Source organism: Paramisgurnus dabryanus, chromosome 19, assembly GCF_030506205.2.
Source record: "Paramisgurnus dabryanus chromosome 19, PD_genome_1.1, whole genome shotgun sequence".
NCBI lineage: Eukaryota > Metazoa > Chordata > Actinopteri > Cypriniformes > Cobitidae > Paramisgurnus > Paramisgurnus dabryanus.
Window position 1 is genome coordinate 13116183 of NC_133355.1, and position 16223 is coordinate 13132405.

The 16223-nt window shown below is 38.3% G+C and overlaps 1 protein-coding gene across 2 annotated transcripts in view; it reads right to left on the reverse strand.

The window, feature by feature from the left end:
• Window positions 1-2946: 2946 nt before the first annotated feature.
• LOC135779425 (ephrin type-A receptor 7) overlaps window positions 2947-16223 on the reverse strand; it is a 172599-nt gene continuing 159322 nt past the window's right edge. For both annotated transcript variants that reach the window (XM_065290149.2, XM_065290143.2), the window contains 8 exons: window positions 15689-15814; window positions 14679-14864; window positions 10560-10621; window positions 10114-10317; window positions 9271-9423; window positions 6121-6311; window positions 5807-5971; window positions 2947-5233 (listed from right to left, as the gene is read on the reverse strand). In XM_065290149.2, coding sequence (XP_065146221.1) covers window positions 5119-5233; window positions 5807-5971; window positions 6121-6311; window positions 9271-9423; window positions 10114-10317; window positions 10560-10621; window positions 14679-14864; window positions 15689-15814 — 1202 coding nt within the window. In that variant the 3' untranslated portion in view covers window positions 2947-5118. The remainder of the gene's footprint in view (window positions 5234-5806; window positions 5972-6120; window positions 6312-9270; window positions 9424-10113; window positions 10318-10559; window positions 10622-14678; window positions 14865-15688; window positions 15815-16223) is intronic.

Sequence of the window (16223 nt, forward strand, 5' to 3'; positions counted from 1 at the left end):
CCAGGAATGACCACCCCTGCTCTAACACATCCTGAAGTTTGACCTCTCTGATTTTTTCAAAATAAAAGTAAATCGTGTTTAAATGTGAGGAGATCCTGTCGGTCGAAAGTAACACTTGTTACTTTTGTCCCGCTGCTAATACTGTTGTATATGTTGAAAATTGATATTATTCTAATTTGATTTAATTTTATTTTCATAGTGTTCAAACTGTTGAAATTTTTTTATTCTCAACAATTTAAGTTTGTACTGTTGGTTGCTTTTTGAAACATTTAATAAAACTGACAAAGATAAATTACAAAATATGTGTGCAGTTAACAACTTCATGTATATTTAATAAAAACTAGTGTAACACAAAAATCTATCTTGTTTTGTTGTGTTACTTTCGTCCCTGCAGGTGGGGTCAAAAGTAACAATTCACTACTGTACTTATGTTTGAAGTGAAATTATACTGAAGTCGTTTTACATTTTTACAAAATGACACCCGTTACCACACTTGTGAGTTACTGACCACAACAAAAATATATTTATGTCTATAACATTATCTTTTAAAATTACGTTTTTCTGAAAAAGGAAACTTTTTTCATCCCTGTCTCCCCTAAATCACAAAAAATACTAGCTGGGTTTTCACAGGCAGGGTCACATCGTGTATGAGAGTCTGTCTGTCTATCTATCTATCTATCTATCTATCTATCTATCTATCTATCTATCTATCTATCTATCTATCTATCTATCTATCTATCTATCTATCTATCTATCTCGGGAGTGACAGTCACCACCCAACAGGAAATGTAAAAGACTGATAGCATGACAATTCCCATAATACGTGACTAATGGGTTTTTCCAAAATGTAAAAAACATTAGTATTTTGTTGTTAAAAAATGAATTTGAACTTTTTTCTCTGCACTATTGGAGATCAAAAAACACTGCCTTTTTTGTTTTTCCAATTTCAATTTTCAATAACTAAATAAATGCAAAAAAATGTTTTTATTAATAATTTGGCAGAAATGTTACAAAACTGATAAATTGTACTTAAACATATAAATAGTAAATCTAGAAAAACTTAAAAGGGACCTTTGACAGTGTCTCTTAATTTTTGCAAGGCTGCATAAAGTCTTCTGTGACATTTTTTATATACATAAGTGCATAATAATGAACAGTTGTTAGTGTATCCACCCTGAGACTATTTCATCATCGTTCCCTTAGAGGCACTAAAAGCCCAGCAAGAATTCCAGAAAATATTCTTCATCTTTGTCACATGACCCTAAAGCTACGCCTTTGATACTTGAATAAATACCCACAGCTTAGACGTCTCTATCCTCACTGAATGAACTGAACTATAGAGCAGCGGTGCACCTTGAGAGATGGCACAGTCCCAGAAGCCCCGCTTCACTTTGTTTGTTCACACTCACTCCCGATCCGGATTAATTTCCCAAATCCGATTTGAGGTCTGCTTGGATCAAACTTTTGTGTGAGGAAACTTTCTCCTTCACACTAGCTTAGAGGTGGATCCTTTACTTTTCACTGAAGGGTTTTAATCTGAACACAAAAACATGTAAGTGCACGCACAGACACAGTTGCATCTTGCTTTCTCACTGCTGGGAGTTAAAGTATTAACCGCTTTGAATTTCATTGTTTATACACTTTTAGTTTTCCTGTTATTATTTTCATCAGTTGTATATTTAGCAACGGGAGCGCACCGAACGGTTTCATTTTTACAGGTTTATCAGGATTGGATGCGAACACACAAAACAGTCGGAGTATAAAGATGGAAATTTGGGAGTTTCTTCAGTCCTGCCAAGACTCAGTTACTTGATAATCAGAAATAACACTGAAACCGACTGCTGTTTATTTCTTTTTTAAAAACTTTTATTTTTATTTTCCCTTGTGTTATCAAGCGTAATCCTTATCCAAACTTTTCTCAATATCAAAAATCATCACAAACACACATCATACCAGAATCCATTGGAAGGTAAATAAAGGAGGTAAAAATGTCTAAAATACCGTAGATGAAACAGTACGATTGAAGATTCAAGTATTCAAACCCAATTCTGTCACTCTTATATGGAAACAATGTAGCTGGAAAGAAATCCTATAGGTAAAAATATGAAACAGAGAATACAGTTGCAGCTTCCTGCTGTTTTTCGAGGGTTGAAAGTTGACAGAGACGTTTGATTGCTGCGACATTGATTACACATGATTAAAATAGACTCGGTCGGTGTGTATGAATTCAGGCAGGTATGCTGGAAACGTGTAGACCGCAAGCAAACACAATAAAGCCAGGGGTACCTGTATTGTATTTTTTTTTTTTAAATAACACGTTTCAGTATTGCAACAGCCAACTGTTTTTCTACCAGGTAAAAATCATCAAAAATTCCAACCGAACGGGAAGCAAAAACAAAAACGGACTTTATTCTTCGCTACTCGCCTAATTTAAACAATAAATTGTATTTAAACACAGTGAAAGGATCTCATTCAACACATTATTATTCAAACAAATTATAAAAATAGATTGCATTTTCAAATACATATTTACAGTATCAAACAGAGATCAGAATGATACACACAATGCAATGTTTGTATAGTAATGAAAACGGTAAAGGGATGTTCAACTGTGCAGAACCGTACAGTATGATGTTTAGATTCTGTATTTATTTCCATGTTTTAAAATGAAAATGATAATTATTAATATGCGTTATTAGCACTCTCCATATGTGTTTATGATTGTAAAACACAAACACTCAATAGAGAATAAAAAGATGATGCTAATAATTATCAATTATTAAAGGGACACTACACTTTTTTTGAAAATATGCTCGTTTTCCAGCTCCCCTAGAGTTAAACATTTGATTTTCACTGTTTTGGAATCCATTCAGCTGATCTCTGGGTCTGGCGCTAACACTTTTAGCATAGCTTAGCACAATCCATTGAATCTGATTAGACCAGGGGTCTCCAACCTTTTTATAAGCAAGGGCTACCACAATTTATAAAACAATCTGGAGGGCTACTTTTTGATATAGTCTACTTAAAACTTTTTTGTTTTTACTTGTTTATTTTATTTTATTTGACTTGTTTATATGTTTTAGTATTGTTTAAAATTTTAACATACGTAAACCAAGCCAAGCTAATATAAAAAATATGTAATGAATAAATATTACAGTTGAGACTTTTAATAGAATGTGCTTTGGCGGGCACCTCACAGACTCTGTGCGGGCTACCTGGTGCCCGCGGGCACCACGTTGGTGACCCCTGGATTAGACCATTAGCATCGCGTTACAAAATAACCAAAGAATTTCAATATTGTTCTTATTTAAAACTTGACTCTTCTGTAGTTACTTCGTGCACTAAGACCAACAGAAAATGTAAAGTTGCGATTTTCTATAGCAGGGGACTATTTTCGGGCGCTACGTAATATCTTGCGCCTACTGCAGCCATGTTACGGCAGCAAAGTCCTTGATTATTACGCCAGAATGAGAGTATAGTTCCTAGCCATATCTGCCTAAAAAATCACAACTTTTAATTTTCCGTCGGTCTTAGTACACGATGTAACTACAAAAGAGTCAAGTTTTAAAAAGAAAAATATCGAATGCTAAAGGTCTAATCAGATTCAATGGATTATGCTAAGCTATGCTAAAAGTGGTAGCGCCAGACCCAGAGATCAGCTGAATGGATTCCAAAACGGTAAAAATCAAATGTTTCACTCTAGGGGAGTTGAAAAATTAGCATATTTTCAAAAAAAGTGGAGTGTCCCTTTAAGCAAACTTGAAATATGCTTTTGTTGTACTTTTGTATTTGTAACATTATCCTGATTGACCGATTTGTGCGCTATGGTTTTTGCTAACGTGATTCGATCCCTTCATACGATCGAAATCAGGGTTGCTGCTTAAACACAGAACCTCAGAGACTCTAGTTCACACAGAAATTCAACAGTCTATGGGGCGGTTCCCCGGACGGGGCTTATCGTAATCCCAGACTAAAATGCATGTTTAAGCTGCCTTAATTTCAATATATTAACATATATCAGTGCCATAGTTTTATCTCAAGACGCACCCAAGTATTGTTTGTTTGTAAAAACTGCTTAAAATGTCCCAATATAACTAAGGCCCAGGATTAATCTAAACCCTGTCCAGGTAACCGCCCCTAAATTCAATAGCACTAGCACATTCAGAGCATTCAAAGAACGCCAACATCAAGTAATACACACGTCCAGCCACCACTGCAGCCCGTAATGAACGTGTGTGACGCCTCATTCACAACCTTTCAAAGTGCAGGAAGAAATTTAATTAAATGAACAAGTTTGAAAAGCATTTTGATAAAATGTGAGTAGATTCAGTGCTATGTAATATTTCTGCAGGCCCGTCCAAATGTGGCATGTAAACATATAAATAAATCCTCTAGTAGATATGGTACAACGTACTGTAACGTAAATCTCGGATACTACAGTGCAAACGTTGTCTATTGTTAAGACAGAACGAGAACAATCAACATATTCCATATTAATAGATTTTAGACAACACTAAATTAAACTCTTAAATTCTGTTCAAAACACAACAATTTATGTGGAGAAAACAAATGGAATAAAATAGACAGAGACAGAAAAAGGTAAGATTTATACTGTTTAAACATTTCTTACATCAGTAGTTGACTTATTTCCTGCAGATACGAGGAGCTGAAGGTCCAGGACGTGGTGGGATGCTTCAGGTTCAGTCCACTGTACAGCAGAAACAGTGGCTGCAAACCATGAGTTCTTTCATACTGCATCCCTTCAGGCTGCTCTGAGATCAGTCAAAGTCAAACTGCCCTGCCCCAGGTCAGTTTTGAGGGCATCTCAACAACCACTCTTTTCAGTTCAGTGCATGAGTCCTACTAGAAGGGACAGAGCTTGTGTGTAAATTGTAGAAAAGGATTTTCTGTGACATAGTTTCATCAGAAATCAACTTGGTTTGTGGAAAAAGAGAAGGTAAAGAAATCTAAAAAGGACGGTTAGGAAGAAAACTGCCATTGCATGGACTCCACTGAACGGCCTTCTGGGTAATCATCATGAGAACAGACGTCTAGCGTCTTTTCTCTAAATATGGGTGTTGGCGTTGGACTGGAGTTGGGCGTGGATGTGCATTTGTATCAAACCTGCACTCCTCGACCGTGCATCTGAATGACCTGTGCCCTAAGAGTCTGTATAGCGGACAAAATCTGTTTCTGGTGCTCCAGAGAGGTGATACCGAGACTCAACACGTCCCTGTGAAACAACAGAGCGGTTAGACACAAACCGAGACATACAAAACTGTGCAAAAGTCTTAGGCCACCATCACCAGCTTTGTTGTTTTAGCAAAGTTTAATGTGCATCCATATTTATTTACACTCTTTTTTTAAGATACAAACAGAAAATACAGGAAATATTTACACAAAATTAAAAACAATTTTCAGAACTAAATGTCTTCTTCAGGCATCGGTCAGTATTTAGTGTGACGAAACACATCTTGAGGTTTTATGAGGAGACTGAAGTCTTAAAGTCATTCAATTAGAATAAAAAATTAGGATTTAATTTCATTTAGGTTTACGAGATCCTGCAGCTGCCTGCTATTGCTCAAGTGGAAGGGAGTTTACCCTAAATACTTGACACTTCAGCTTATACTTTTATACTGTTTTTAATACTACATACACATTTTCTGGTTGTATTCTAATAAAGAGACTGAGAAATAATTATTTATGATCACTATACAATAAAAAACAACAAATCTAATGGTAGCATGGTGGCTTAAGACTTTTGCACAGTGCTGTGCAATTAATGAGTGTCAGTCACACAACTTACTGGACGGTCATGCGGGCCACAGACTCCAGATAACAGTATCCAGCAGCAGTGAAGTTGTCTTTGTAGCGGCCCATGTCTACAGCCTCTAACCATTCACCAATCGAATTAAACGAAGGGAAGGAGGGAAGAGTTCGTTCTGCTAGTGATACAGACGAACCCAGGGTCCTGGAGGACCAGAGAAAGAGTACTGTGATGTACAATGGCACAGAACATGTACAGTAAAGTGTCAACATCGGTCTCTGAGGATCCAATCACATGTGAGCAAAGACACAAATGCACTGTCAGCGCTTGTGATTAGTTTACAGCCTCAGTACCTGCGTCCAAGTGTGGAGGACCCGATGTTATCCGGACTCCTGATGGTTTTGCTGAGAGCGCTGTGAATCTGTGTGAATGTGGGTCTCTCTGTCCTCTCCTTCTGCCAGCAGTCCAACATGAGCTGGTGCAAAGATGGCGGGCAGTTAACGGGCGCGGGTAACCGGAAGCCATCTTCTATAGCTTTTATTATCTTTAATGTACACAGACACACATAGAAACATAAAAAACAGGAATGAAGAACTGTTATGAGAATTTTGATACATGGAAGATACATAAGTCTCCATGAAATAAAGAAGAATTTTGCCTCTTAGTATGAATACAGTATGCTAGCTTTAAGGATATCTGTAAACAAGTATGCTCCAAAAAATTGATAAAATTCACATTAGACATCTTTATGACATCATTCTGCACTACTCATGAGATTTTTGGATGTGAGCTAAACGTAAAAACGAAAAAAAGTATTAGCTATTTTAAAAGGGGGAGGAGCCACTCAGTATACGTACAACCGGCGCAACGTCATAGAATGTCTCTGAACAGGTTCACGCCCACTTTTGGGGAAAACAAACTAGACCTCCCATTGACTTCCATACAAAATAGCGGAATAAAGCAGCGTTCGTACACACCCGGCAGGCGTAAATAATTTAAGAAATCACTCAGATTAAACATGACGAGTAATTATCTGTCCACCCTGCCTGCCATTGAGCGCGAAAGATACATTAACACATTTAATTTGGTCATTATAAAAACATGTCTCTTTCATTCTCACAGCGTCCAATTTGTGTAACAACGCTTCCCATTGGCCAGAGGTGTCTTACCCGGATATGTACTTGTACCTCATTGGATCAACAGGGAAGACAGTAAATGATTTTAGTTCGTATTTGTTACTTCGTATTTATATATTATGTCTTTATATTTAGAGTACTGAGTAAATCGCTTTTCCGTCCAGCCATACAACTAACTGGCTTAGCGATATTTCCAGCAATAACTGGATGGCGTTGTTACACAAATTTGACGCTGTGAGAATGAAAGGGACATGTTTTAATATTAAATTAAATTAAATGTGTTAATGTATCTTTCGTGATCTATAGCAAGCAGGGTGGACAGATAAATACTCGACATGTTTAATCTGAGTGATTTCATACGTTATTTACGCCTGCCGGCTGTGTACAAACGTTGCTTTGTTCCGCTATTTTGTATGGAAGTCAATGGGAAGTCTGGTTTGTTTTCCCCCAAAAAGGGGCGGTGACGAAATGTACAGTCAAGTTCCAGGATGTGCCGGTAGTCCGTATGCCCTATCCTAACTTCCTGTATTAGTGGAAATAACATGAATTCATCAAAGAAAGCTGCGCATTTTAATGCACTTCAGTGGGCCTTTAAAGGAATAGTCTACTCATTTTCAATATTAAACTATGTTATTACCTTAACTAAGAAGAGTTGATACATCCCTCTATCATCTTAGTGCGTGCACGTAAGCGCTGGGGCGCGCTGCGACACTTCGATAGCATTTAGCTTAGCCCCATTCATTCAATGGTACCACTCAGAGATAAAGTTAGAAGTGACCAAACACATCAACGTTTTTCCTATTTAAGACGAGTAGTTATACGAGCAAGTTTGGTGGTACAAAATAAAATGTAGCGCTTTCTAAGCGGATTTAAAAGAGGAACTATATTGTATGGCGGAACAGCACTTATGGGAGTACTTCGACTCGGTGCAGTAACACTCTCCTTCTCCCATTATGAGAGGGAGAAGGGGAGCGGATTTTTCAGGCGAGTCGAAGTACTCCCAAAAGTGCTGTTCCGCCATACAATATAGTTCCTCTTTTAAATCCGTTTAGAAAAGCGCTACGTTTTATTTTGTACCACCAAACTTGCTCGTATAACTACTCGTCTTAAATAGGAAAAACGTTGACGTGTTTGGTCACTTCTAACTTTATCTCTGAGTGGTACCATTGAATGAATGGGGCTAAGCTAAATGCTATCGAAGTGTCGCAGTGCGCCCCAGCGCTTACGTGCACGCACTAAGATGATAGAGGGATGTATAAACTCTTCTTAGTTAAGGTAATAACATATTTTAATATGAAAATGAGTAGACTAATCCTTAAACATTTACTTTTTAAAGCTGAAGTAAATGAGCAATAATGCCATCAAGTCTTCATTTGGGAAATGAGTAAAAAAGAATATTTGTGAATCCATTCAGCTCATCTCTGGGTCCGACGGTACCACTTTTAGCATAGCTTAGCATAATCCATTGAATCTGATTAGACCATTAGCATTGCACTTAAAAATAACCAAAGAGTTGTGATATTTTTCTCATTTAAAACTTGGAAAATTAAAAGTTGTGATTTTCTAGGCAGATATGGCTAGGAACTATACTGTATAAAAATCAAGGACTTTGCTGCCGTAACGCACTGCTGCCGTTACGCACTGCCCCAAAAAAGTCCCCTGCTATTGAAAGTTACTAAGGGAACTATTTTCAGCTGCTGCATAATATTATTGCGCCTACTATGCTAAAAGTGATACCGCCAGATCGACTGAATGGATTCCAAAACGGTATAAATCAAATATTTAACTCTAGGGAGCTGGAAAATGAGCATATTTAAAAAAAAGTGGAATGTCTCTTTAAGGAATTAGTACACAATAATTAATAAATAAGAAGAACTTTTAAAATAATTTCTTTGGTTTATTGTTAGTAAAAATAAAAACAGGTCATTTCATTTTAATAAATGCTGTGTTCTCCAGTTACAGTATGTTTATTTCTAGGAGAACTATGTGATCTTTGCAAAGGGAAGGCCACACGCCGTGTCTGATTGGTCACAGAGATGAACTGGACTTGAAGTGAAAGCGGGCAGACACACTCTTGATCTAAGGGTCTTAAAAGCCCCCTCGCTTTAGCTACTTTAATATTCATAGACGAATGCAAACTTCACACAGCAATATCCTATCCTACCAACAGAAAGGGAGCGAGAAAAAGTGTATAAAAAAGAGGATTTTTAAAGAGATTTAAAAATAGAAAGAAAGCAACATCTTTCAAGACACGTAGAGAGAGAGAAAATAGAGAAAGTAAAGGTTTGTAAAAGCAACACCAGAGACTGAGACAAGAACACAACTAAACTAGACAGATGAAGACATTGAGAGATACAGTAGACATACGTCTTGGTTGCCCATGTCCCAGTACGGCCTCTCCCCGAAGGACATGACTTCCCACATGACGATCCCAAAGCTCCAAACGTCCGAGGCTGAGCTATAGCGATGGTACTGAATGGCCTCAGGGGCGGTCCACAGCACCAAACTCTTCCCTCCGTGCTGAATAAGTGAAGGAGATCACTTTATGTCACATACTGAACTACATAATCATTTTATAATAATACATTACACTACCATATATCCTAAATCCTACATGCATATATGTAATTATACACACTAGTCAACATTTGAAGTGGATCAAAAAAGTTAATCAAAGTTGTCCACAAACAAGAACGAGAATTGGGAATTTTTATGAAAGGTTTTGATCCACTTCAAATGCTGTAATATATATAGAAATCTACTGTATTGGAACTTACTTAAAAAAATTTGAATAGCATAAAAAGGCATGAGTTTTGACCAATCAGCATCCAAAATGATAACTTTTTATTTTAAAATAGTCAGAATTACAAACTTGAAGCTATAACATACTGTACATATTTGACATACAAAATATAGCATTCATTAAAAACAAAGTGATGCCGTGGTACGAGTACATTGTGAGGGACTGAGGGTTGAAGGATGGATATATTAGTGTTGTGTATCCTGCCCTTCACTTTCATCTTATCATAGCATAAGCATGAAGGAGCTCTTTAAATAATCTGTACTTTTAGCTGAGCACTCAAAAAAGCATAAAAGTTTGATGGAAACTAGATGACAGCTGAGCTTTGACTTATAAAGAAATGTGCTGACGGCTATTGGCTCCTCAGAATCATTTCAGAATGCTGTGTTGCATTATGGTAAAACACTCACCAGCGTGCTGTAGACGGCCTCTATCTTGTCATCCTGGAGAGGTCTGAAGCCTGACACTTTGCAGACCAGGTTGCCGTTCACCAGGACCTTGTGAGCGGCCAGCCGACGATGGATGAAGCCCATCTCTGTGAGATACTTCATCCCAGACGCCACTCCGCTCAACAGATCCACCAGCTGAAGAACGGTCAGCTGTCCTTCATGTTGCTATAAACAGGAAAGAAAGAAAATGAATGTAGAATGCCAAAGCATACGATTGTAATTTTCTTTAAATATTAAACAATTATATTTTGAAATATTAAACAAAGATAAACTGTGGCACCAAATCAAAACATTTTATGGAGCATTTTGGATCCATAACATGTAAATGTGTGCAGGGCTACCCAGAATAACTAACAAAATATCTTGCCAATCCATGCTTGTCTACCCCAAGTAAGAAAATGTCTTACCCGCAGGAAAGAGTCCAGTGCCCCATTGGTCAAACTCTCCACCACAATCATCATAGTGTTACCTGCAGTGAAACACGCACACATGACACAATTAACCAATCAGAATCATGCATTCCAGAAACACAATACAGGCAGTTATATGAATAACTTCCTGTGGATGTCAAACAGTGAGTGATAGAAACATGCCGAAGAAGAGAAAAGGGACAGACGCTCCATTAGGGAGCCGGGAAGCAGTAAATCCCCAGGTATTACAGAAGAGAGAGATAGTGAGAGAGAGAGAGAGCAAAAAGAAGAGATGGATCCCTTAATCACATACACTGACACTAGCAATCTGGAACATTCAATGAACAGCTCAATGAGCAGAAGTCTACGCTATCAGTCTGGTCAATCTACCATCCCCAGCTCCATCACACCTCCTGCGGGGAGGAGCAGACACGCCTGACCAACCCCAATCAGAGAACCTCCTACTGGGCTCTTAGCTCCGGGTCCTCGTCAGCTGCGGAGGGTCCGCGGTTTGACAGGTGGATGGAAGCACGGGATGAAGAAAAGTGTGGTGAGTGTGAAGCTTTCAGGAGATAAACAGCAAGAAAAAAAGTGAAGATTTGCAGGTGGAGGAGGTGAAGTCAGAGAGAAAGATTAGAGTCATTAAAGGGGGCTTGCTGTGATTTTGCCACCAATAACTTCAACCTGAACATCTGCTGCTGTACTCACAAATTCGATGAGAAAAAAAACTGTAATTTATTCTTCTCTCTAAAATGCCAATGAACACATCAGCTCTCGCCCTCCATTTTAAAACCACACAATTACAGCAAGAACCAATTTTGTTGTGTTGATAAATACCAACAAATGTTTAAATAAGTCACGGGGACATTCAAAGGGATCATATAATCCACGGCGGATTTTCTCATTTGAAATTAGTTTGTTGTAACTTACATACATAATTCGAATTCAACACAAAAAAATCACATGTGGTGAGACATACATGTGTGACCCTGCCCAGCAAAAGTAAATTTTTGTCATTTATTGTTTTCTACATAAAATCATCCTACATAATGTAAAGAACATTGGGTGAAAATACAACCTTGATATCTTTAACATTGACTGTGTACAGCATAGGTCACTAACAGGCGGACCGCGGTCCAGGCCCGGACCCAGAAGCCGTCCCATACGGACCCGGACCTACAGCCAAAAGGGTTATGATTTAAAACATGATGGGATGCGACTATTTTACCGGAGCAGCTTTTGTACTACTTTTACATTAGTGGTTTAGGGGATGATGAAACAGACACAGACCAATTGCATGCGAGTTAAGCCATCCCACATACTATTACCACTCAGCCAAACAAGTCTGTGCATTTCAGGCGGTGAACATTGCGACATTACAGTGCAGAAATGAGAGAGTTAGAGGCAAGTTACAAATGAAAAAGACAGCAGAAAAAAAGAAAGATGGCAATACATGTAGAAAACAAATGGAGAGAAACTAATGAGTGATATGAAAAAAGGGAGAGAAACAGATGAGGGAGATGGAGAAAAGGAAACAGATGAGTAAAACAGAGAAAGGGAGAGACACAGATGAATGAGACTGAGAATGGGAGAGAAACAGACGAGTAAGATGGAGAAAGAGAGAGAAACAGATGAGTGAGACAGAGAAAGGGAGAGACACAGATGAGTGAGACGGAGAAAGGGAGAGAAACAGATAAGTGAAATGGAGACAAGGAGAGAAACAGATGAGTGAGATGGAAAAGGGAGAGAAACAGATGAGTGAGATAGAGAAAAGGAGAGAAAAAGACAAGCGAGACGGAGAAGATACAGATGAGTGAGATGGAGAAAGAGAGAGAAACATACGAGTGAAACGGAGAAAGGGAGAGAAACAGACAAATGAGATGTAGTAAGAGAGAAAAAAAATGAGTGAGACGGAGAAAAGGAGAGAAAAAGACAAGTAAGACCGAGAAATTAGAAGACTGCGGCACAGACAAGTGAGATGGAGTAAGAGAGAGAAACAAATGAGTGAGACGGAGAAAGGGAGACACACAGATGAGTGAGGCGGAGAAAGGAAGAGAAACAGACAAATGAGATGTAGTAAGAGAGAGAAACAAATGAGTGAGACGGAGAAAAGGAGAGAAAAAGACAAGACCGAGAAATTAGAAGACTGCGGCACAGAAAAGTGAGAGAAACAGACAAGTGAGATGGAGTAAGAGAGAGAAACAAATGAGTGAGACAGAGAAAGGGAGAGAAACAGATGAGTGAGATGTAGAAAAGAAGAGAAACAGATGAGTGAGATGTAGAAAAGAAGAGAAACAGATGAGTGAGATGGAGAAAGGGAGAGAAACAGATGAGTGAGATGTAGAAAAGAAGAGAAACAGATGAGTGAGATGGAGAAAGGGAGAGAAACAGATGAGTGAGATGGAGAAAGGGAGAGAAACAGATGAGTGACATGTAGAAAAGAAGAGAAACAGATGAGTGAGATGGAGAAAGGGAGAGAAGCAGATGAGTGAGACAGAGAAAAGAAGAGAAACAGATGAGTGAGATGTAGTAAGAGAGAGAAACAGATGAGTGAAATGGAGAAAAGAAGAGAAACAGATGAGTGAGGTGGAGAAAAGAAGAGAAACAGATGAGTGAGATGGAGAAAGGGAGAGAAACAGACGAGTGAGGTGGAGAAAAGAAGAGAAACAGATGAGTGAGATGTAGAAAGAGAGAGAAACAGATGAGTGAGATGGAGAAAGAGAGAGAAACAGATGAGTGAGATGTAGTAAGAGAGAGAAACAGATGAGTGAGACGGAGAAAAGAAGAGAAAAAGACGAATGAGACAGAAAAAGTTGAGAAAATACAGAAAATGAATTTATTTTCTCTTATTTTGAAATGCTGCCCTACTTGTATTTAGTGAATGAGAGAACATTATAGATATCTACAGTCATACATACTGTATAAGTTCAGTTGTTACATGACAATGAATATAGTCAAAAAGTTTTTGAATTTCACTGAATTCATTTGATTTGACAGTGAGATGATGCTGCGAGTGACTAAATCACCCGTTTGTCTCAAGTATGCAAGGGAAAGCTAAATAAACTCCATTTAGAGGGATAAAAGTATACTTTTAATATAAAAAAATTAATTTCATGGTCTGTAAGCAATATTTTCAATGGGTACATTTTCTCAATTTACCCACCATCGACAGGTGCGGCGAAAAGGTAATTTTAGTCCTGATAATGGAGTTTAACTTTTTTAATGTTCTTTTGTCATTACGCAGTCTAACGTACACAATCTCAATCCTGTCTCTTCACGCATTTGTACTATTTTCCGTATCTAGAATCAATGCCACAATTCAGAGACAAAAAAAATCAAGATTCACTTCAGTGCGAATACACAAAGTCCCACACTAATATAAATTCTCCAAGTTCTTTAATTCGGCAAATCTGCTCGTGGTCTTCTGCCACCTCTGGTCTTACTCCACAACACCTTCATCATCCCTCATCCCTGCGGCAAGAGCACGGTAGGCAAATCCATCTGCCTGCTTTATCTCCAGGAACATCACATCGATCAATCAAAAGATGGATCTGTTCTCCCAACTCCATACCTCCGGCCAAATTTCCTCCCGTCACGCAGTGGACTGGAAGTTCCTGGTTACATTTAATCCCGATTCTTCTCCCTCTGTCCCTTCAGTAGATGATAACATCTAACCCTCCTCTTTCTCTTTGATGTTGTACCTCTGATAGCCATCCATCCTGCAGGTATCGACCCTTTCCCCTTTCTTTGCCCGCTCTTATAAAGATCGGACCATTTATTTAGAGCTTCGCTTCCCAATTTACTGTCCGATCATTCTCTTTTCTATTACTGCAGTGGGACATCCTGCTAATCTTCACCTATCTTTTTCAATGGAGTGACGTCCATTCTTCCCTTCTTAATCTAAGTTGAGAGTCATGAAATGCCTAATTCCTTTCGATCTTTGCCTTTCCCTGTCCTGTGAGGAATGGGTCCAATCAGCATGCAGCTTTTGTTTTCTACAGAGGGATGCCCTATACATCTGCTTTGGTTTCCTTTCTTTTCCTTTTCTGCCTTGTTGGAAAACAAATGCATTGTCTTAGCACTAATTCATTATACATTCCTTTTGTCTGTACTGACCTCGGGTGATGACTCCCTCCAGACGAACAATGTTAGCGTGATCGAACTGTCCCAGAATTCCCGCCTCGCTGAGGAACGACCGTCTCTGTTTTTCCGAGCAGCCAGCCCGAAGCGTCTTAATGGCCACGGGCAACTCGCGCTTGCTGGGCAGTTTCAGGCAACCCCAGCAGACCTCGCCAAAGTCTCCTGCAGAAGGCAAGTTACATGTACATTTAACTATGACCCAGTTTGCACCCATACCCTCACAGAAAACCTGTACTGTATGCTTGAATTTATTTCAGGGGAACACAAAGTCATCCATTTTTAAAGGGGACATTTCACAAGACTTTTTTAAGATGTCAAATAAATCTTTGGTGTCCCCAGAGTACGTATGTGAAGTTCTAGCTTAGAATACCCCACATTTAATTTATTATAGCATGTTAAAAATGCCACTTTGTGGGTGTGAACAAAAAATGTGCCGTTTTTGGGTGTGTTCTTTAAAATGCAAATGAGCTGATCTCTGCACTAAATTGCAGTGCCGGTGGTATTATCCCCTTCTGACATCACAAACGGAACCAAATTTCAATGAGCTATTTTTTCACATGCTTGCAGAGAATGGTTTACCAAAACTAAGTTACCGGGTTGATCTTTTTCACATTTTCTAGGTTGATAGAAGCACTAGGGACCCAATTATAGCACTTAAACATGGAAAAAGTCAGATTTTCATGATATGTCCTCTTTAAAAAATCCTGATGGCGGTCTTTCTTTACAAGAGGGGGCCGTAAAAGCATTCCAGTATGACTGCTATATTCAAAGTCTTTCAAAGCCATATGATAGCTTTGTCCGAGGTACATATTGTGTTTGCAGTCCTTTTCTACACAAAAATTCTTCAAGAATTTTTATTTTTGTCTTCCATTGAAAAATAACTGTGTGAACAATTCCTTTAGTGTCTGGTCTTCATAAATACAAACCCAAAGTGGTTAGAAAAAAACCTTTAGCAGGCAAGAGAAGAATGCTTTGATGTCTGGTACCTGTATGGACTATTCTCTCGATCTTAATGCTGGAGATGTCCAGCTCTTTGGCAAAGGCATGGACGGCCTGGAGCAGATCTTCACACGTTTCTGGGTCAATGTAGGTCCTTCTGGTTGGGATTTTAACTAAAAAAGAAATAAATAAAAATTTATAGTGATGTGCCAAATACAGTATTTAACACTGGAAATTTGTTTTATGTTTATGTCTACAATCACATTTTTCTTTGTGCTGTGGTTCTGACATCACAAACCTGACAACAGAACATAACTAACAAACGTTTAATGTCTTCTTATTCATTATTCACTACTTACTGTTATTAATGTCTATTTACTGTATAGGAAAGAGTGATTAAGAGTGATTTTGTTGCTGTTCAGGCTACAGTGCAAAAAATGATTTTCAAGAAAAAAGTTCTTAGTATTTTTGTCTTGTTTTCAGTAAAAAATATCAAAAAATTCTTAAATTAAGATGCTTTTTCTTGATAAGCAAAACGACCCAAGAAAAAAAGTCTTGTAAACAATAATAAATCGTTTTAAG